This window comes from Ambystoma mexicanum, chromosome 2q (assembly GCF_040938575.1).
Source record: "Ambystoma mexicanum isolate Mex_15411 chromosome 2q, UKY_AmexF1_1, whole genome shotgun sequence".
NCBI lineage: Eukaryota > Metazoa > Chordata > Amphibia > Caudata > Ambystomatidae > Ambystoma > Ambystoma mexicanum.
This window is the reverse complement of record NC_090924.1, coordinates 190,532,967-190,556,444: the sequence shown is the minus strand read 5'-3', so window position 1 is coordinate 190,556,444 and position 23,478 is coordinate 190,532,967. Positions and strand designations below refer to the sequence as shown.

The 23,478-nt window shown below is 45.5% G+C and overlaps 1 protein-coding gene across 5 annotated transcripts in view; it reads left to right on the top strand.

Moving 5' to 3' along the window:
- LOC138569270 (uncharacterized) overlaps positions 1-23,478 on the top strand; it is a 754,354-nt gene that overhangs the window by 148,561 nt on the left and 582,315 nt on the right. The window contains exon 1 of one of the 5 annotated variants that reach the window (XM_069647107.1): positions 10,038-10,314. The exons of the other annotated variants lie outside the window; for them this stretch is intronic. Coding sequence (XP_069503208.1) covers positions 10,126-10,314 — 189 coding nt within the window. The 5' untranslated portion in view covers positions 10,038-10,125. Of the gene's footprint in view, positions 1-10,037; positions 10,315-23,478 lie in introns of those variants that run through there. 5 annotated transcript variants of the gene reach the window in all.

The window sequence follows — 23,478 nt, the reverse complement described above, 5'->3', positions numbered from 1 at the left end:
TACAGTGGGATTTTAAATCCAGTAATGAAGGGACACTATCCTTGTGAGCAATCTTTAGCTGCTGCTGCATTTTCAATAGAAAAAGCTTCAAGTATAACGATGGGGCGCCCAATAAGGTAATTTGTAGAGCATGCACTATTTGCAAATTTAGAGAAACCCAAAATTACATTGACCACACAAAAAGCATTGGGGTACGAGGTGATTATTTCTAACCGAGAGGTTAAAATTGTTAGAGGTAAGACAGTGAATTCAGCAATGTTTATAGCAGACCCAGTTGGAGGAGATGATTATGTGAATGATTGCACAATGTATGCTGAGAATTACAATGCCCCCCCCCCCAAGTTAGAGAGAATTCCATTGGGAGGGCAAAAGTTGTCTAAATTGATGATTCTTTGAAAATTGGCCAGATGACTGGGCAAAAGCATAAAGGATCAGCGGTAGTAAACTGAATAGAAAAGGTGAATTTGAGGTTGTAACAAGAATGAGGTTGTCTTTGATTTATTCAGCTCAGGGTGTAGAATTATTGGAGCTCCTCGAAGTGCTACGGAGCTTTAAGGATGAGGAAGTGACAGTGTATTCTGACTGCGCCTATGTGACATCAACCATACATGCATGTCTGTCATGCTGGAAAAGTAGGGGCTTCCTCTGTGCAGGCGGCACTCCAGTAGAACATGTGGCCCTATCGAATAGGCTTATTGAAGCATAGAGTGTCCCATTAACCCTAGCAGCCATAAAATGTTCAGCACATTCCAAACTAACTGATTTAATTTCCAGCGAAACGAAGCTGGAGACATAGAGGCGAAAAAAGCAGCGTACTGTCCACCCACATCTAGTTTAGAGGTAGAAGATGTTAAACAAATGATAAGACGATGCATGTTGATAAAGGAGGGCTTTAAAATGTTGTCTATTGTTCAGTCTATTGAGATACAAGTTCGAGCTCCACAAGAAGAACAGGATTTATGGAGAAAGCGGGGGTGTTCTCTATCCCCCACTGAGGCAATTTGTAGGCAGGATAGCACTGGAAATCCAGTTATTCCTCTAGCATTATTGAGAGTAGCGCTGGAGCAGCTTCACTACCCAGCACACACGACTCGAGAGAGTTTAGCTGCAACAATTGCAGAAGAATGGTACTCACCCAATCTACTAGAACATGTGGCACAGTTCATTGTAAATTTCGTAGTGTGGTAGAAATATATTGCAGGGTGCACTTTGCAAAGAGTGAGAGGCGCAATCCCTAGACCCAATGGCCCATTTCAACATCTGCATATAGATTATGTAGATATGCTACAGATATGCAACGGCTACAGATATATGCTGGTCGTAGTATGTCCTTTTTCTAGATGGATAGAGGCAGGTCCATGCACACACCCTGATGACTTGTGTGCTGCCAGGTTCCTTGTATGTGAGGTGTGCCCCAGTTGAGGGTGTGTGCAAAGTCTTGCGGTCTGACAATGGACTGCACTTTGTAAATGAACTTTGTGAACAGATCACTCTTTTATTAGTTATAAAACACAATTTTTCATCTGCTTATCACCCACCGGCCAATGGTATACCTGAGAGACTAACTGGACTTCTCAAAGAGAGGATATCCAAAATAAAGATTACTTTAAAAATGGTGTGGCTGCATTGTCTGACCCTTGCGTTGTATGCTCTGAGAAATCAGCGTGATTCAGATCACCATCCAACTTCTCATGGGTTGGTGACTGGATGCCGTATGAAAACCCCATTGACGCCTCCAACTAGGGTAAGAACTGATGCTGGCAGTGTATAGAGGGCATTAGGTGATGAGATGCACGATTATTCAACAACAATGATTGCACATGTTTCTTTCATGTACCAACAGATCGAAAACTGAAGGGAGGGGTCAAAGGGAAGTGACAAAGACAATCAATTTCATGAAGCAGAAGATGTGTCAAAACCTCCAAAACTGTATCCAGAAGAGCAAGTGTTAGTGCAAAAATGCATACGCACCTGGAGCACACCCTGTTTTGAGGGTCCTCATGAAGTAGAGGAAGCTAGCCCCACCTCAGTGAAACTGAAGGGGTGAAGAGTGTGGTAACATCTACACAACGTCAAACCTTACAAAGACGAAACATCGGCCCCTCCCAAAGACATCCGAAGAGAAGCAAAAGAAGTAGTTCTGCGTGTGCTGATACATCCAAACGAAGCAAAAACAGAGTTCCGTGCATGCACACCTGCCAAATGGCTAGATATGAGAGCAAGGAGAATGAAGTGCACCCAAGCACTATAGATGAGGATTTACCATTTTTTTTTAATCAATCGATGATTGCTGGTTTACAAATTTAACAAGCAGAAAATAGACTTGCAGTAACTTTGGAACATCTTTTTAGTCAGGTTTCAAGAGACTACGGGAGAAAGTCTGAGTGTCATCCATAATTTATGAGACCCAAAATCACACAGCATGAACATTCTTATCTGTTCTTTTTCCCTACGTATGCAGACTTTCCCAGCCTTAATACGACCAGGAATACACTTCATCACCTTCTTGGAGGACACCAAAAACAACTGTATTTTCTTGAGAGTGATGATTGCAGTAATACTCCAGTTTATGTAATAGAAGTGATTAAAAAAGAGATAATAAATGTGCATACTAAAGTGAAAATAAAATGGAGAGACTTCAACATTTTAGAGGTTCATTGTCATTCAGAAAGTCAATAGGTTCTTTTAATTGGATATTAATGATTATTTCCATTGGTCTTATGATTTGTATTTTCCTCCTTATTATTATGGCAATTCGAAATGTGGCAAAAGTTAGTACCTATATGGAGAGTATTAATGAACCATCTATGATTGTCCCTACTAAAGGCACAGACAGCCTGTTTTCCATCATAACTAGGAGGTTATATCAAGTTAAAAGGGTTGCTGAGGAAGATCATGAAGATATAAATACATGTCTTGATAATTCGCCTCATTTAAAAAATAACCTATGGTACCAGCACATTAAGGAAGTGGGAGAGAGAGAATATCAGATGAAAGCTTCTATGTCTGTTCCTTAATACTGTATGTCATGAAAACAGCCAGGACATTTATTGCAAAAGAAATATCTGAACAAGATGCAAGATGTCACTTAGCAGCATGCACAACATGAGGACAATTTGAAATAAAATGGGCAACCCTAAAATGGTCGTTGAGAATCACATTCCCATATGAAGATGAATACATAAAAACGAAGCAAATGGAGACAGAGCTAGACTGGAAGAATAGGATGCTTCTGCATTCCCTTAGTGGCATGACTGGAGACCAAATCAGGATTGTTGAGCAAAAGAGAATAGGATGTGCAGATACAAGAGAGACGCCAGGATTGCCAGCAGGCTGGGAAAGACCGCAGCTATTAGTAAATGGACAAGTAGCAACCAGCACAGGATGGGAAGACAGAATGCTGACCTGTTGTGCACACTTAGTGATGACAGCACCAATACACAGAGTACAAGTGGTGAATGACGAATGTCTGAAATCATGGGCTAAGTATGTGAAACTATTAACATGGGTCAAGAATGAAGCAGGACATGTATCCATATTACTAATGAAGAATGCCACGTTGTGCTTCGGAAATACAGGATCAATTAAAATGGGAGAAAACATGAAATGCAAACAGGTAATCGAGGTCCCAATAATGAGTGGAGGAACTGATGTGCTGATGGGTCGATAATTTAGTTTAGTTTAGTTTATTCATTTGTATTGCGCACCAGACCCGGGGGTCTGAGGGCACAGGAGCAACAAGGTTATTCACAGCTTGGTTACAGGTCATTATGCATTACAGTTACAGTTACATTCCATATTACATTACAGTAATTACAATGGGCAATGGAAGGCACAGGGTTTACAAATTTACAGATAAGGCAAGAAGTGTACAAATTTACAAAAGAGCATATTTTACATGTTGTGCAATGGTCCGGTGGGTTGGATATTATTAGTGATCATTGTTTTTTATCCAGTGGATATAGTTGCTTCTGAAGTGTGTGTAAGTTTGTGGTGTCCTTAGGGAGGGTGGTAGGGAGTTCCAGTGTTGGGCTGCTTTCACCTGGAAGCTGTTGCCACCCATTTTGGTGTGTTTGAATCTAGGAACTGCGAGCAGGTTTGTGTTGGAAGTTCTGGTAGGTCTATTAGAGGTGTATTTACTTATTCTATCGACTAGGTCGCGGGAGGCAGCGTTGTTGAGGCATTTATGTGTAAGTGAGGCTACTATGAGCAAGATTTTGTCTGTGGTCTTGAGCCAATTATGGGTTCTCCTAATGTTAGAGATGTGTTCTCTCTTAGGGATACTGAGTGCTGCTCTAAGAGCATTGTTTTGTAGCATCTGTATTTTGTTGGTGACCTGCTTGCTAGCTCCTACGTAGAGGGCATTACAATTACAGTAGTCCAGTTTTGATAATACAAGGGCTCTGGCTAACGTAATGCAGCTCTGGGTGGTTAAGAAGGGTTTGGCTGCTCTTATCAGCTTACATGTGTAGGCTGTGGAAGATGCCATAGAGCTAACCTGTTTATGGAAGGAAAGGGAGGAGTCGATATATATTCCTAAAGTTTTCACTTCTTTGGCTACCTTAATCGGGTTCCCGTCTATAATGAAGCTGGTGTAGTTGTGGTCCAGTTTGGTTAGGTTTGAGGTGGAACCAAGGATGATGAGTTCAGTCTTGTCATCATTAAGGCATAGACTGTGAGAAGCCATCCATGCCTGGATGATGAGGTACACCTTGTTCACCAATGCCAAATCATGGTTGTAATCTCCCGTCAACGGGATGAGGATCTGCGTATCATCAGCGTAATTAGTGTAGGTGATACCCAGACTATCTAGATCATCAAACAGGGGCTTCATGAACATGTTGTACAGTGTGGGGGAGACGCATGAACCTTGGGGGACTCCACATGCGATGGGGATGGGGTCGGTGGCAGCAGAGGTGGAGAAGACCCGCATGGATCTGTTGCTGAGGAATGACTCGATCCAGCCGATGGCTTCTTGGGAGAAGTGGGCAGCTGAATCCAAGTGATTGCATAAGATTTTGTGATCAACTAGGTCGAATGCCGCTGAAAGGTCCAGGAGAAGTAGTAAGGCAGTTTTTCCATTGTCTCTAAGGGTGTCAATTTGGGCCTTTAGGTCGATAATGTGACTGTGGATCCAGAGATTACATACAGTTGCCTAAATATTGGGCAGGAATATGCTCAATTGTGGCCATACATGTTCCAGCATTAGTGATTCCCCAAAGTAACCGCCATATCGATGAATTTCCAAAAATGGATGCACACCTAAGGAAGAAGTGGTCGCTCAACCTCTATCGCAAAAAGAGAGAAAATTACTTTTCAGCAAAATCAGAATATGCATTTTATGACATTCCAGATTACCATAAACTGTTCAGCAAAACAGCAGTGATATTTATATCTATATTCCTGCCAGGATGCTAGGCTGCAACAAATGCCAAGTGGGTACATATCACTAGATGGGAGCTGCTGCAAACAAACATGAAAATAAAAGGATTTAATGCAATTTGAGAAGAATTGAGGGTGAAGTACCAAGATTAACATGAACCTGAATCTAAAGTAATCATGGATCTAAACAGAAATGAAGCAACTTACTGACCAATAACTGTGAATACGCAGTAACGCAAGGTAGAAAGACAACGTACATAAGCTTCCTACAGAGGGATATATAACGTGTCAAGGACGGCCATTTCAGGAAAATGGGTGACGGTTCACTTTGAATGTAACCAAGCTACCTCAGAAACAGGCTGAGGCTGTCAGAATCAGGAAATGTGTGAAAAGAGCACTGTGAGCGGACCCTACGATGAGTCAAGGTTGGCCCAGAGGGAAGATGCTATTTGCAAAGGATAAGCACAGAACACAAAGGGAGCATTTGGATAAGCTTTGAATGTGAAGCATTCCTCATAGATGAAGGAAGACAAAAACATGTGTGAGAGCCAAACTGCTGGTCAATTAAAAGTACAAAAAGTTCATATGAGATAGACTGAACAAGTCTCTAGAGGCCAGAAGGAGCAACAGCACCTTGCATAATTAAATCAAATAGCAGTAAATGGAAGGTTGAAAAGACAAATTTGTGGTCCACTCACACGTGAATCAGAAGTAAAAAACAAAGACTATTCATTAGAGCCTCGAGTTAAGATAGTGGTGTGATCACAGTCCCTTGAATATTCCAAGACAGTGAGCAGCAACAAGGTCAACTACAAACGAGAGACTTTGGCTTGTGGCCTACCAATGAGAGATGATGGACTAACTAGGAAGATGGGGAGTAGTCTGATGGGATTTAAACATCTAAGTTTCATTGAACGTACTGAAGTGGGAGAACGGAACAAAAGGCTCCCACCAATCCCCTCACACCCCTGGCCTAGAGGATCGCGGCCCAGACACCCGCCACGAGAGGAGTTTGCCCATCTGCCAGACGACCAACTACCCAGGTACAGGAACATACGGATGTGCCCACCAGCCTGCCCACCAGCCTGCCCTGCCCATGCCGACACCTGCGGCATGGATGAACTCGACTGAACCATTCAACAGTAAATGAACACATCGTTAGAGATGCCATGACGACCTAGCCAACGGTCAGCACACCCGTGCAAACATGCACACTGGACACTCCCACACCAATCCACACGAAGAACATATTCAGTGCTATGACGTAGGTGACGGACACACCCACTGACGCGCATCTTTATTATTTTTCACATAGGTTTTTCAAAATGCAGAAACGCAAGACGCACAATGAACTCATCTAAAATGCTTGCTCACGCTTCTCCTAAACCCATGCATTGCAATGAGAAATATAACAAAGACATGATACTGGGGATAAAGCAATATGATACCATAACCTAAAGCGCCGTGCATCAAACGTCTCCACCTATGCACCAGGCCCAAGTAGGCCGCAAGCAAGAGCCTCCATGAACATTGAACGAGCAAGAGTACAGTTGCTGACCCTGCAGAATGAGCCCGGCGAGAGCAGACAGTCAAGGGCACAATGTTGCAAACTCGCATGCCGCAAGCCGACGCCAAGGTCACACCTGCAAATTAAGCCGGGCACACAGTGGAAAATGCAATATTAAATGTGCAGAATTCTGCCTCAACCACGGTCTCTCCTCACGTGACCAAGCCGAACCTGACAGGGTGCCAGGCCCAGGAGGAGGGAGGCGCCTGGATCCCACGTTTTAAGACACAGGCAGATACAATTAAGCGACTCAATGGACATCTGCGGCGGTGGGAGTAGTCTGCCTTCCAGCATATGAATAAATCCTCACATTGTCTGCACATACCCATAGTGATACATTGTTGCAAATGACAGGTGCACCACGAGCTGGGAACAGCGATGGTCCCAGACTGGGGGGCTCGCGAGTGGACCAATCAGAACATGGGGCTCTTATCACTGACGCCATTAACATTAGCCAATCCTCAGGGGTCTTCATGTAACAATTTTCATGTATCAAATTGAAGGGACAACCCAAGTATACCACCTGACTGACCCTCAACCACTAACAACGTTCTCTATACGTATGCTATACTAACCCTACCACTCGAGGAACCAATCCAGAGTGGCGATAGGTTTTTTGCTAACTTTCCCAGGTGACGCAAGTAGCGCGTCATACTAAGGTAAAAAGGGCCTGCGAGCCCCACGATTGAAGAGAGAGTGTCAGGACGGACGCGTACTATCCTTGACCCATCCCTGCCGTTTTGTTTAATAAACAGCAGAATCACCTTGCTTCTTGCGTGTGCCTCATACTCATTTTTTGGGATACACGGGAGGAGTTGGGGCCTCCCTGCCCGGAGGTCCGCGGACGGCCCAGCCGACCCCGGGAGAATTTCCCCCCGACAGTACGTGCTGCTAAGGGGCCGAATGTACAAGGTTGGGATAGTATGGCAACCAATCAGTGGGGTTGGGGGGCAACCTAACACACAAGGTTGTAGGAGCTAATACACTGATTTTTGTCCACCAGAATCAGTATTTTATGCATTTAGAGGTTGTTCAAGACGTCCCCTAAAGACAAGGGGTAGCCAATGTAGCACTAATCCATATATGTTCTATAGGTAGATAAGTTGCCTTAACCAATCCCTCCCCTCGATAGGTTTTGTATTTTGCCACGTAGTATGACGTCATAGATGGCACATCTTGAGGTATAAGACTTCCATGCAATCAAACTTGGGTGTGAGAATTCATGCATCAATCTGAAGTCTGCCGGTTGACCCTGCTTTATTAAACTGTAAATAAAGTAGTACTTTGCCATATTCCTTGAGTCTGTCCGGTTATTTGGTTTGTGACCATTATTGTAATTCCATCTAGCACAAGCGATGCTTCAAGGTGCTATAGCACACATGTGTTTATTAAAAGCCCCTTCAATGCCTTCCTGCGCAAAATTCCTCACAGCTTGGAGCTGTCAATCAATGGCACACTGTTCGACTCCTATGGAATATCCAAAAAATGTGAGGGTGGATGAATGCCTGGGGTGGGATGTGCATGTAAGGGGAAACGTGAACTAGGATTATAACGGGGTGGAGGGGTGCACACAAAGAGAACATACCACGTGTGTATAAAAGCATCAGGCAAGCATACGCGAGAAGAACATATTGCACCAAAACCATGACAAACAACTCATTTTCCACCCCAAAGGCATTGACCAGTATGGTGCAGACACAGCCCTTGAAAACATCACTTCATCACAAACAGCATACCTACCAAAGCAGTGAGAGTGTTTTCTTGCGAGGTTTCGCATTTATTCCCACGAATTCAGAAAGCAATATACAAACCTGGATGGGGTTGTAAGACATTTACACAAGCGACATTTTTTCAGGAAAAGGTGGCATAACAGGCCTGATTTACAAACATGTTTCCAATGGGTCTTTCCCATGTAATACCATTTTTGTAAATCAGGCCCAATGTGTTTTAAAAAATACATGGAGTTCATGGATTATGTAATCCCACACAAAGCACAGCAACATCCAGAAGACATCAATTGTGTATACTCGCACACACCTACATATGTGGTATGTGGTGCAGCACAGTGCAAAGCACAATTGTTTTGGGGTCGGTGTATCTCACATGCAGCAGTCCATAACGTAGGATTCAAAGAGGACTTACTGCAGGCATATATGCTATGTTGTCCAAGGTGTGTATTGTTGTGCACCAGTGGCATACCGCCCCAAAGGATGCATTCTACTTTCTCTGCGAATTACATGGTTTTGTTATCACACTCTAGTCAACAGATAACATGTATGTGGCTAATTAAAAACAGCAAGGCAATTTAAATGTTAATGCTCCTTTCTTAATGGGTTTTACTCATTGCTAATACTTTAACCAAGAAAGACGCTTTAAGGTGGAAATTCGAAGACTTGTTCAACGATATGGGATGTGAGGGGGTACACCCATGCTGTGGGTATTGCTCATATATGTATCCACTCATTGACGACTCATGGCCATTCTAGTCCGTATGACCATTCTCAACCACTGCCTGTCAGGCCCCATCCAACAAACCATTACTCCCCAACCCCCATCTCTTTGAGCTAGGTCTGTGCTTTTATGGGGAAGCCTTGTTACTACTGAGCATTCTTCTGTAAGGTAATGGCATATTTCCAATTATAGACCAGTTCCTGTTGTAATAAAAATGCCTTAGCCAAGTGTGCTTTCATGCACTTGATTTATAATGAATATGGGTGCCCTTGTATCAGTTCCTTGCACTGAATTTCTGTTGATAACAAGCATGTTATGTTTTTTTTAGGAAGTGTTCAAAGCTCTTTAAAAAATGCGTGTAAGCTGCTGTAAGTAGGAATGTAGATTACAATACTGCCTTATGAAAATATGTTATCTTTTAGCTTTATAATATACCACTTTTTCTGAAAATTGGAAAGTGCAATTCGGCAAGTATAAACAAACGGCCTATTCAGTTGCCAAAGTAAGACTAACAAACACAATTGGCGCATCTAGGATGGCCACGTATCCTGGGTGAGTTCAAGAGCTCTCAGGTGAAACCGAAATTCCCCTTTCTGGGTGTGGCAAAGATGACAAAATAGTTGCATAGCTTGACTCCCAAGTGCAGTAGTGACAGTTCCTCATTAAACAGGAGGCTTGACAGAGCAGGGCATCTATTTGTGCTGACCGGGCTGAAAAAGGCTAGAATGGGCCGCTTGCTGGAAGCTGTTTTTGTGTTTGGTGTGGTGGCAATGGTCACCACTGCATCAGGTCAGGATTCACCAGGAACACACCGGGACAATGAACAGTCACCTCCAGCAGACGCCTGCTATAAGGTGGAAAACGTGGGTACAACTTCCGAGCAACTGGATGCTGGTTCTGGTCGTGACATACGTGTAAGTATGAAATGGGCAGGTATTCTAGAGCTGCTAGTCTTGCATGTGAAAATCGTCAGCAGAGCCACAGGGTACTTTTTCAAAGCAGATTATCGACAATAGCCCAAGACAGTCGTGTATGCCTTCTTAGGGGGAAGCAGGGGAAATCTACGACCATCGAATTATGGAGTCGACATAGAAACGGGTCCACAATTAGCGTTTCATTATTCCTTTGATTAGCCTGCCTGTGTGAATATGTGTTAGGTATTCCAATGCTAGGTAGCTTAGTGCCTTAATTACAGGCATAGAAGTATACTTTGGAATTGATAATAACATGTTATTTTTCACATTGCCGGACATATCACTTAAAGGTTTTACAAGAATGGGTGTATCACGAAGTGCTCTTTTTTTTAATATACTATCACTTTCAAACGAGTTCTATTGTAACACGTGCTTGTCTGACGCTTGTCTTTTATTGTTTTTTGTTAGATGTTTATGAAAGGCATCAACATCTGGACAGTCCCAGGTTCTTGTGTCTTTTTCATGATGTACGTTTGTGGTCGGGATACCAAATTGTTTTTAGAGGTTTTAAAAACAGGTGGCATCCCCTTTTGCTGTCCCTCCCCCTTGCACTGTCCCCCCTCCCCTTGTGCTGTCCCTCCTCCCCCTTGCACTATCCCTCCTTCCCCTCTTGTGCTGTCCCTCATTCCAGCCTTGTGTTGTCACTTCTGCTGTTGTTCCTCCCCCTTGCACTCACACCTCCCCCTTGTGCTGTCACTTCTCGCCTCCTTGTGATGTCACTCCTCCCCCTTACACTGTCACTCCTTCCCCCTCTAGCGCTGTCGCTCCACCCACCTTTGTGCAATTGATCAGCTTCACTTGGGCTGTTGCTCTGCCCCCTGTGCTGTTGCTGTCATTCTTCACCTCTTGCGCTGCCACTCCTCCGCTTTGAGCTGTCTCTCCTCCCAAGCCCTTGCACTGTCGCTCCTTCTCCCTTGTGCTGTTGCTCCTTCCCCCTTACGCTGTTGCTCCCTCCACTCTTGTGCTATTTCTCCGAACCCCCTTGATCTGCCCCTCCTCCCACCCTTAAGATGTTCCTGTCACTCTTTTGCACTGCCCCCCCTGCCTCCAGTGCACTGTCCCTCTGCACCCCGTTGTGCTGTCCCTCTTCTCCACTTTTGCTGGCCCCCTTGCACTTTCCCTCCTCCCCCTTGTGCTGTCCCTTCTTCCACCTTGTGCTGTCACTCCCCCTGACTTGTCACTTCTCCCCGCTTGTGCTGTTGCTCCTCCCCCATTGCACTGTCACTTCTCCCCTTGCATTGTCTCTCCTCCCCCTTGCACCGTCGCCCCTACACCTAACACTGTCACTCTGCCCACCTTTGCGCTGTCGATCAGCTCCATCTTGTGCTCTTGCTCCACCCTCCCTTTTCCCTATCGCTGCTTCCCCGATTTGCGTTGCCCTCCTTCCATCAAATGTTGTACAATGCTCCTGTGTGCTGTCACTGTCCTTCCTTTCATCTATTGGATGTGTTATTCTTCCTCGTGTTGCAAGGCTGGGAATAGTCTGTAAAGGAATATGCCTGAGGCAGGGCTCTTAGGTTATAACAGGAGGGTACAGCTCTGTCAGAAGGCTTCCGGTACGGGTTTTGGCTCCCCTTCTCTGGGGTTGTGCTCCATTTTGGACCTTGCAACCCATGCCCTGGCTGGAAGACCAGGCCCTGTCTAGAAGAGAGCAGGTCCAACCAGAGGGGCCAACAACTTAAGTTTCTCATGTGCCTACCTGTCCGTGTTGTACAAAGTGTCCTACAAATCGAGTCGCTGTCCTCTACTCCAAGAATGATCCTCGTACTGACAGTGCAACCGACAAAGACTGATTAGCCCTTTCCCGCGTAGGGAGCAACGTGTCTGTCAGTTTAATGGGGTTTGGTGGACATATTGGCATTATAGAAAGGCAGGCAAGATAGCTAAATGGATCAATACACCGCCTGCATGGACCGGTCTGCAAGCCATCACATCTAAGGTGTACATTTGAGAGTTCTGCTTGTCCTCACAGTCTGCATTACACAGGCAGAGACCGCTTGTCTTCTAGTTTGGCATGTTGTCAAAAGCTGAGGTGAACCGGCTGAACTTTCTGAGTATAAGGTGCTGTTCTAAAGATTGTGCTGAGCGATGCAGTGTAAAGCCACATACAGAACTGTGTTTCTAGAGTCACTATCAAAATGTAACATTGTCACAACACCTGAGAATCAGGGACACATCATTACATGCCCCCTCCTTTGGAGGGTGCCCTGCTTGGTGAACTCCTCTCATCCTATTCACAAGGATAATTTTCAATGGGCTGTGCAGTCAGAAGCTTCATTTATCTCTTTCTAACAATGTGCCTCTTTTAGCTGAGAGTGTCAAGGGAAAAAGAAAAAATGCATTTCCACAGGTTCTTATGTCGTGGCAAAGTGTGCATCGTGTATGTCAGAGCTTACAACTACTGTGCAGGGTATACGTATGTAGTTTATTCCTTGTAAAGGACCACAGCTTGACATGCAATGTTAATGGCAACTTCCTGTTCTGTGTTGTTATTGGGTTGTAGGTTTGTGCGCACCATCCAGTTTCCTGGTTCCATCATTTAGATGAAGCACTCAGACAAGAGTTGTTTTTTTTGGTTGCTGACATCTGATGCTACACAGTATAGGCATCAAGCTTCTCAATGTGAGAGAATAAATTGAAGGAATGGCTTCAACTTCGAGTGCTTCAGAATTGCTGTGCTTGATAGAGTGCTTCAGGTCTCTTTTCCCACCACCAAGAGGGGTCTGGCCCATGGCGGCCCATGGTGGCAGCTGCATTTTCTTGTTATACTTCTGCACCTGATGCCATTCAGCCTAATCTGGCAGGAAATGATTGTACAGTGAGTTCCTTGGTACTTGTGTCGTGGATGACATTGGGGTCTTGGACTTCCCTTACTTTGCGGATTGCCCTCTGGAGTTTGTCTCTAGCCACTGGTTCCTCCCAGCGCCCCTGCAACACTTTCTTGGGTGCTTCCTTACTGTGATTGTGATCCACCAGTTCTTGTGCCGCTGCCCACAGGCCCTACACAAGACCATTCAGTCACCAGTGTGTGCTAAGAGACAGCATGTGCAACATCGCTGAATCCGGATTCGTGCACGGGGCCCACAACATTGCTCCCCATCTGCACCCCCCTCTTGGTGGAGTGGTGACCCATCACATTATGGTGTTACTGCCCATTTGTGGTCATCCTTTGGACTGGGTATTACCCTTTATGCATCTCCTTGTTGATGTGGGGTCTTCTTAATGCCTCCTGGTGATACACTGCAGTACGGTGGATTGCCTTGATTTCGCACCAACCTGTAAGAATGCTTTGCTTAGGCTTTGAGGATCAAGCTGTATGTAGTGTCTCCCAGACACTACTATACGTGCTGAAATAATATGTTCTGATTTTTCATGGGGGCACGAGCATCCTGAAAAGGAAAGCACTGCGCCGGGATTGTTGTTGTGTAAAGTGGAGAGCTGCTGACGCCTATGATTGGTTGGCGCAGACATAACACAGAACAAAAAGCTGCGCTGCTGCCAAGAGGGTCCCTGTTCGGGACAAAGTTACACCTCAAACAGGGATATGGAAGTCACATGGGTGGATGGTTTCCGGGGCAGCTTATGTTTTCATATAGTGTTGAGAACCACCTGAAACAAAGGCAATATCATGTAGTCAAGGTAGACGGGCACATGCAAACTGGAGCCCTGGCTCTGCTTGTGTTGTACACAAACAAGAAATCCAAAAGCTGTAATACTCTATCTTCTTCTATTTCCTTAGGTTATCTTTTGGTTTTTCAGAAACCATTTCTTTTTGGATATCCTAGATACCAAGACTATTGAGTATGAAACTTAGACCATAGTCTATTAACTCACTGTATTACAGCTTTTGGATTTCTTGTTTGTATATTATATGCCCCCACCATAGCTGTACGACATTTGGGGCAATCCCCTAATTTTGTACCTGTCTGCTTGTGTTGTAATCAAGGTTAAAGGATGTTCGTTTGTAACTAACTAAATGTATCAAATTTATATATGGTTTTCATCATCTAAGACCCAATAAAAAGTCGCAGAAATGTCATGCGGGTGTGTCATTTTCCTGTCAGGGATACTCTGCCAGCTTCCCCTTCTGTTTCTCTACAGCTGTAAAGAAATAAACAGACTCTGTCACCCACCAGTGTTGAGAGGTGAGTATCAGATGTGTTTGTTGCTTCCAGGCCAGGCTGCAGCAAATTATGATCTCGAATCCTCGACCGAGCTGCGTATTTACAAATTCAAGAATACCTTGAATCAAACAAACTTCTGGGACTTAGGCAACCAGGGTTTCGACAATGCCATGGCACTGAAACTGCCCTTATCGATTTAAAAACGCAGATCGAAGATCTAAAAGACAAAGGCAAACTTGCGCTATTACTTCTCCTGGACCTCTTGGCGGCCTTGGATCTTGTCAATCACAAAATTCTCTGTCACCACCTCAAATCAGCTGCACACTTCTCTGACAAAGCTTCAACCTGGATCAATTCCTTCCTAGATAATAGATCAATGCGCATGTTCTCTCTACTAGCAGCCGCCCCACCTGCTCCTGTCTCTTGTGGTGTGCCTCAAGGGTCATGTGTCTCGCCCGTTGCATAACATGTTTACCAAACCTCTTTTTGATATTCTGGACCATCTGGGCGTCACGTATACTAATTACGCTGACGACACCCAGATACTAATCCCTATCACAGGTGACTACACTACTGACTCCCATCAATGCCATCTACCAGGTCATCCAAGCATGGATGGCCTAACACGGACTCTGCCTAAATGATGAAAAGACAGAGCTCCTCATTCTTGCTTCACCACAAAAACTCACCAAACCTCACCCTGCTTTTAAGTCCTTCACCATTGATGGGAATACTATTCCCACTGCTAAGGACACAAAAATTCTAGGGATTTACATTGACTCGACCTTATCCCTGACTAGACAAACCAACTCAGTCTCATCAGCAGCGGCTTATACTTGTAAGCTTATTACTGCATGTTGCCCGTTCCTCTCTACATCTAATTGTGTGACCTTGGCTAGGACCCTCGTACTCTCTAAGGTCGTTTACTGCAATTCCCTCTACCTAGGCACTAATCGCTGTAACTTAAACAAGTTACAAATTGTCCAAAACAATGCGATCAGAGCGGCCCTCAACATTCCCAGGCGCCAACACATATAGACGTAACCTTCACTGGCTCTCAATCCCTCACCAAATCTCCTTGAAATCTCTAGCTCTTACCCATAAATGCCTTCACAACCAAGCTCCTTGTTATCGGGCGAACAGATTTGTCCTCCATAGGTCCACTAGACCTCGCAGATTGGCCCAAGCCAACTGCCACGTCATCCCACGATTCAATCTGCAAAGATCAGGTGGATCCAGCTTCCCCATCTTGGCAGCTAAATTATGGAACTCACTCCCTAATGAGCTGAGAGCAGAACCCTCCTTTCTGAGATTCAAACACCTTACCAAAGTCTGGCTGTCCTCCCAAGACATCTAACACCGGCTCACTGCCTAACTTGTACTTATGACGTATCTTTGTATATACATTCTGCTTGTCTTCTTATTGCTATTTTTCTGATTGTAAATTATGTAACTCATCTGTAAACATTGTAAATAATGCCATGTTCTGCTTTCATCATGTTGTATCTAAGTTATGCGCCCGGTTGCCCCTGGGTCTGGTGCGCTTTAGAAATAAATAAATACTAAATGATCTGCTCATTATTACAGTGGTAATGTAGGAACAAAAATTGCACACACAGTCATTGGCAAGGAGAGTCTGTGGAAGATTATTTGTCTGGTGTGGGTCCTATCACAACCTCATTTAATTTGCCCAGTTCCTTTGTGTGTTTAGTTGAGAGATGAGGACACCAGTGATGCACACGTTAGTAAGAGACTGTCGCCCAAACAGAGCCAGCGATGCCTCTTACAAAAACTGTGAAATTATCAAGGGTGTGGTGCAATACGACACCTAAACGAAAAAAGCAGTCACACGGCTCTGTAGACAATGTTCATGATGCCAATTAATCAGGGGTGTTGCTAGGTCTGGAAAAGATCCAAGGCTGCGCTAATGCCTGGATTGTCGGCACTCGGGACTAGCTAGCCTTTAGGTTGTAGACCCTGGGATTCTATCCAGGGCTACAACCTAAAGACCTGGGGAAATTGCTCCCTGAGCCCGTCCCCCAGAAATGCCTCTGCCAATTATTCACAAACCCACACCAAAACCACACCAGCTGCTTCTGAGGTGAGGCATCTTGTAGTGAAACGGACTGCCTCCATGAATAGTTCTTGCCTTCTTGGGCAGCTGGGGAGGAGGTGTAAGTGGATCTAGGTCACCTGGCCTAAGCACCACCCACCTTCTATCCCTGCCTCTTCCTTCCTGCTCTTAACTCTTAGAGCAAGGGCGTCTCTCGCCCAGGAATCTACAGGGAAGGGCAATTCCTGTTTGGACCTGTTCGGACCAGGAGGATCCAGGGCCCGAACCCCTGCTAAGTCAGCAGGTAAGCATACACCAACATGTGTTTACACCCTCTGTCCCCACAGGTCATCCCCACCCTATCTGGTCACCCTGTGTTGTTCCCTTGTGCCCCCCCACTTCCCACACACAGGAGTCTGTCCTGCTACATTCTGGTTTCACCATCACCATCTTGTGGCCAATGCTGGATTCTACTTTATGGACTTCATTGATTCACGGTGCGTCACCCTTTCTCAACTCTCATGCTGGAGATAAAAACCTCTTTTTGATATTCTGGACCATCTGGGCGTCACGTATACTAATTACGCTGACGACACCCAGATACTAATCCCTATCACAGGTGACTACACTACTGACTCCCATCAATGCCATCTACCAGGTCATCCAAGCATGGATGGCCTAACACGGGCTCTGCCTAAATGATGAAAAGACAGAGCTCCTCATTCTTGCTTCACCACAAAAACTCACCAAACCTCACCCTGCTTTTAAGTCCTTCACCATTGATGGGAATACTATTCCCACTGCTAAGGACACAAAAATTCTAGGGATTTACATTGACTCGACCTTATCCCTGACTAGACAAACCAACTCAGTCTCATCAGCAGCGGCTTATACTTGTAAGCTTATTACTGCATGTTGCCCGTTCCTCTCTACATCTAATTGTGTGACCTTGGCTATGACCCTCGTACTCTCTAAGGTCGTTTACTGCAATGCCCTCTACCTAGGCACTAATCGCTGTAACTTAAACAAGTTACAAATTGTCCAAAACAATGCTATCAGAGCGGCCCTCAACATTCCCAGGCGCCAACACATATAGACGTAACCTTCACTGGCTCTCAATCCCTCACCGAATCTCCTTGAAATCTCTGGCTCTTACCCATAAATGCCTTCACAACCAAGCTCCTTGTTATCGGGCGAACAGATTTGTCCTCCATAGGTCCACTAGACCTTGCAGATTGGCCCAAGCCAACTGCCTCGTCATCCCACGATTCAATCTGCAAAGATCAGGTGGATCCAGCTTCCCCATTTTGGCAGCTAAATTATGGAACTCACTCCCTAATGAGCTGAGAGCAGAACCCTCCTTTCTGAGATTCAAACACCTTACCAAAGTCTGGCTGTCCTCCCAAGACATCTAACACCGGCTCACTGCCTAACTTGTACTTATGACGTATCTTTGTATATACATTCTGCTTGTCTTCTTATTGCTATTTTTCTGATTGTAAATAATGTAACTCATCTGTAAACATTGTAAATAATGCCATGTTCTGCTTTCATCATGTTGTATCTAAGTTATGCGCCCGGTTGCCCCTGGGTCTGGTGCGCTTTAGAAATAAATAAATACTAAATGATCTGCTCATTATTACAGTGGTAATGTAAGAACAAAAATTGCACACACAGTCATTGGCAGGGAGAGTCTGTGGAAGATTATTTGTCTGGTGTGGGTCCTATCACAACCTCATTTAATTTGCCCAGTTCCTTTGTGTGTTTAGTTGAGAGATGAGGACACCAGTGATGCACACGTTAGTAAGAGACTGTCGCCCAAACAGAGCCAGCGATGCCTCTTACAAAAACTGTGAAATTATCAAGGGTGTGGTGCAATACGACACCTAAACGAAAAAAGCAGTCACACGGCTCTGTAGACAATGTTCATGATGCCAATTAATCAGGGGTGTTGCTAGGTCTGGAAAAGATCCAAGGCTGCACTAATGCCTGGATTGTCGGCACTCAGGACTAGCTAGCCTTTAGGTTGTAGACCCTGGGATTCTATCCAGGGCTACAACCTAAAGACCCGGGGAAATTGCTCCCTGAGCCCGCCCCCCAGCAATGCCTCTGCCAATTATTCACAAACCCACACCAAAACCACACCAGCTGCTTCTGAGGTGAGGCATCTTGTAGTGAAACGGACTGCCTCCATGAATAGTTCTTGCCTTCTTGGGCAGCTGGGGAGGAGGTGTAAGTGGATCTAGGTCACCTGGCCTAAGCACCACCCACCTTCTAGCCCTGCCTCTTCCTTCCTGCTCTTAAATCTTAGAGCAAGTGCGTCTCTCGCCCAGGAATCTAAAGGGAAGGGCAATTCCTGTTTGGATCTGTTCGGACCAGGAGGATCCAGGGCCCAAACTAAGTCAGCAGGTAAGCATACACCAACATGTGTTTACACCCTCTGTCCCCACAGGTCATCCCCACCCTATCTGGTCCCCCCGTGTTGTTCCCTTGTGCCCCCCCCACTTCCCACACACAGGAGTCTGTCCTGCTACATTCTGGTTTCACCATCACCATCTTGTGGCCAATGCTGGATTCTACTTTATGGACTTCATTGATTCACGGTGCGTCACCCTTTCTCAACTCTCATGCTGGACTTCCTTTGAATCTTGCTGTTCCCATCTTCATCTTGTATCCAGGCTTGCAACATTATGGGCCTCATTACACGGTAGGTGGTAAGGGTTTACTGGTACTGGCAAACCCTTACCACCTTACTACGAGGTCCCTTTGCGGGACCCGACCTTAACGGCTGGTGTAGACCAGCCGTTAAACTTGGGACCCACAAAGGGACCTTGGTGCTAATTACGGTACTGCAATTTGCGGTACCGGAGTTAGCTCCTTCCCCATTCCCATTATGCCCTATGGGGAAAAAATGGGAATGGAGAAGGGCCAAGGGAAAGGGGGAATTACCGCCCCCCAACCTTGGCATGGGGTGGTAATTCCCCTTTCCTCCATGGTGGTACCGGTATGGTACCGGCGGCAACCATGCTGCTAACAGCACTATGGTTTACCGCCTACCGTGTAATGAGGGCCTTTGTGTTACTACTGACTTCTGCAATTGTATTCGCTCTCCCCTCTTGCTTCTCCACTCTTTTTGACTGCTTACTCTCTGTTCTCTCCTCCTCTTGCTTTCTCCCTTTTCCTATCTCCTCCACTCCTCCCCTTACCTTCTTCTCTGCACTTACTCTATCAGAATTGTCCCTGGACCTAGTATGATAGCAACCTCGTCTGTCGCTCCCCCATCCCCTTGCTGTTCCCCCCAACCCCCCTCCCTCCAGCACTATCTGAAACGTTGTCAGGCCTAGTATGATAGTTGCTTGTTTTGTTCCTCCCCTCCCTTTCTGCACCCCTCTCCCTCACCTTTTGTTTTTCTCCGGCTCTACCAGAAATGTCATCAGGCCTAGTACGGTAGTCGCCTGTCTGTTTCCATTTCCTTCCCACTCTCTCCCTCCCTTCCTTATCTATGTCTTAGCTCTTGCACTATCTGAAATGACGTCAGGCCGAGTACCATAGTTAATTTCACATCCTTACTGTTCATGGCCTGTAAGAATGTCATTGTATTTTCCCTTGTTCCCTCCCTTGCCTTGAAGCGCTTTGAAACACTTTGTGTATAGGCGCTATATAAATAAACAATCATATCATATCATATCATTTCATTCAATGAGTTGGTGACTCACTCTTTCCTACCTTTAATGACTGTCCTGAATGGGGGGAAAACCTGTGCTCTATACAAAGCTGAATTACTTTGCTAAGGTGTGTGTCACAAGGGCGCATTCAGGAAATAACTGGTGTTCGTGAGCTGCATGCAAGTTTCCCTGTCTGAGGAAAATAATACAACCATAGACAATTAGGTCAGGACTCTTGTACTGATGCTTTGTGAAAAAGGGCCACAAGGCAGCATTTAGTATCATACGCGTGTAAGAAATTTATGGAGACGGATGCTTCACTTATGGTCGTTACTGGCTCTCTCTAAATGGTCATTCTTTACAACATCTATTTGATCAAATAGATTATTATTCTGAGATGGGATGGGTCACTTGATCCATTCAATGTAACTTCCAGGCTATTATGCAAGTCTATGCAAAAAGGACGGCATACTCGTCCTTGGCACTTAAGGGGTTAAATCAGTCAAATGGATTCCCGCATACAAAGTTTAACTGAATGCCAGGCGGATCCAGTGTACCAGGAAGTATCTAGCATCATGGATGTGCTAGTTTTAGCATGCCATCATCAAGGCATTTCTAAATGATGCCCAGTCTCGATGCTACAGAACAGGTTTTGGTGGTTTCAGTGAAAGATCCTTGTTGTTAAACTATCTGGTGTTTCCTGAATTGCTTTGTAAGGACACTTCTAAATAGTGCACTTACTCGCGGCAGGCACGGCCAAGATAAAGGGGGCAGGGAATTACAAAAACCACAAAGCCTGTGGCTTCAATGTTTGTTGTCAGGAGTTGCCAAGAGAGGCAGAGAGGAGGATGTGTTGGAAACAAGCAAGGCGGTGGACGGACTCTGGAGGAAGAATGCGAGATAAAAGCAGGGAGAATAAAATAACACCAGGAAGAAGGCTGGAGGGTATATCAAGGGGCAAAGGGGAAGGAGTTATGAGGGGGATCTTAAGAGAAGTTGTTAGGTGGGGGCCGAGTAAATCGCAGAGACAAAATTGATCAGAGTTGTGAGGAGGAAGTTGGGAGTAGGTACCAAGAGGGCAGAGGAGAGAACATTGGACGGGAGGTGAACAGGAGCTGTGAGGAGAACATACTGATCAAAGTTGTGAGGAAGAGGTTAGAAGGAGCTATAAAGAGGGAGGAGGAGACGCCACTAGGGGGGCGTAGTATGCATTAACAAGAGGAAGTCGGGATAGTGTGGTGCAGCACCAGAGATTGTGGGAAACCTTAGGCATGTGAATCATCTGAGTGGAAGACGAGAGTGGGGTTTTTGGAAAGGCACAGGTGGAAGTACACATTATTGGGAAACAGAACTAGGACCCTTGAGGCACCTAGGGGGTGAACAAAGATAACATATAAACACAGTTTGGAGGTAGATCCAGAAAGGCAGTGGAGGAATGACAGGAGCTGGAAAGAAGAAGAGAGTGCCTCTTAGGAATAAAACTTCTTCAGATCGTCGAGGAGGTAGAAGAGGTTATGGGTTTTGGAAACAGATACAGGAAAGTAGGCTAGGCTAAACGTTTCCTAGTGTGGAAAACACTTTAGTAGTTTTCCAGCCTGTCCAAATCCAAGGACTTGGCTATTGGACGATTAGTGCGCAGGGGAACATAGGCCGGCAAAACCTTGAGAAGGGTTTTCTGCTATAACCAGGATGACTATAAAATGAACAGATCTTCTAGCATGAGGAGTTCAGAAAAAGTGTTGGGACAATTAAAAGAAAAACAGGACTTTGAGTGAATCTGAAACGTCTGTTCCCTCCAGGAAAGTTCCGGGATTAGGATTTGCAAAACGAAGTCCTATGAAAGTGTTATTGAACTCTAATAGGTGGATCTCAATTAGAAGATATCCATTGGATGTTATAGAACTTCATTGAGTTGGGCTGTAGAGAGTAGTCCATCCTCTTATAGTTGTTGAACGTTTTTTTGTGTTGCCTTTCAACATTATTTTGTCCCCAGACGAAGCATATCCCTAATACAACCTGCTTAAAATATATTGCTGTGTATCTTAGAGCATTAGTCAAGTCCCTGAGCAGCACCAAACAGAAATAAAAATACTGGGCACATCAACGCACGTGTACTGCGTGCTGTGAGCCTGCAGCACGATCCTGCTGCGGGCCGCCCTTCCATGGCCATGGGAGTGATCCCATCCATTTAGCAAAATGAAGGGTATCATCCCAGGCAGCAGCATTTGGTCTCAGTGCTGAAAATTGCATTATTTTGTAAAAGCGATATCCCCGGGACCACACGGCCGGTGGCCGTCCAGGCCCAGACTATCTGGAGCCATCATGTGCAGGCAGGCGCATTGGCTATTATGTAGCAAATGAACCACCCGCCCAGCCCTGAAACAAGTGGCCGTCTGCACCATTAGTTACAGTGCGTGTGTGTGCGCACGCCTGAGAGCCACTCACCCACCTGACCCACCACAGCCACTGCATCAACGCCTTTCCTGCTCCCCCTGGCCTACCCCCTGACTTGCCCACAGCCTGCCTGGCCGTCCCGTGCCACTGCCCTCCTGGCACTGACAGACCCTGCTGTTCCTTGCCTGCCGGCTTGCCCATGTGTGTGCGTATGCCGGTGCAGTGGCCTGTGCAAGCCATGCCCGTCTGCCTGGCCGCCCATGGCTGCATCAGAGTCAGAGACTGAGTAGAAGTGAGCACTGCACAGTGAACAGAGCAGTTGAGATGTATGTGTGATGCACTCAGTAGTTATGAGCCCTGGCCAGGCTCTGCCTAATCTCCATTCCAGGATGGCCTGCAACGATGCTGCCACCCTTAGCAGGCTCCTGCCAGCCAGTGGGAATCAGATCCCCTGAACCCTCTACAATATTTGGGGCGCAATAAATAATCTTATCAGGTGAATTAAGTGATTGGTGCCAGTTCTGCTGGCACAACTGTGCTCTAGCACCTTGAAGCGTCTCTTGTGCTAGATAGGATTACCAATAAAGATCATAGACGAAATAACCAGAGAGATTCAAGGAATATGGCAAATTACTACTTTATTCTCAATTTAATAAAGCAGGGTCATCTGGCAGACATCGGACTGATGTTTGCATACTCACACAAACTTGATTATATATTGATGACCCAATATGATTCATCTATGATGTCATTGTATGTGGCAAACCATAAAACCTATAAGCGAGATGGATTGGACTAGGGGAACCTATCTACTTATAGAAGGTATACATGTAGTACTTCATTGGCTGTCTCTTATCTGTAGGGCAAC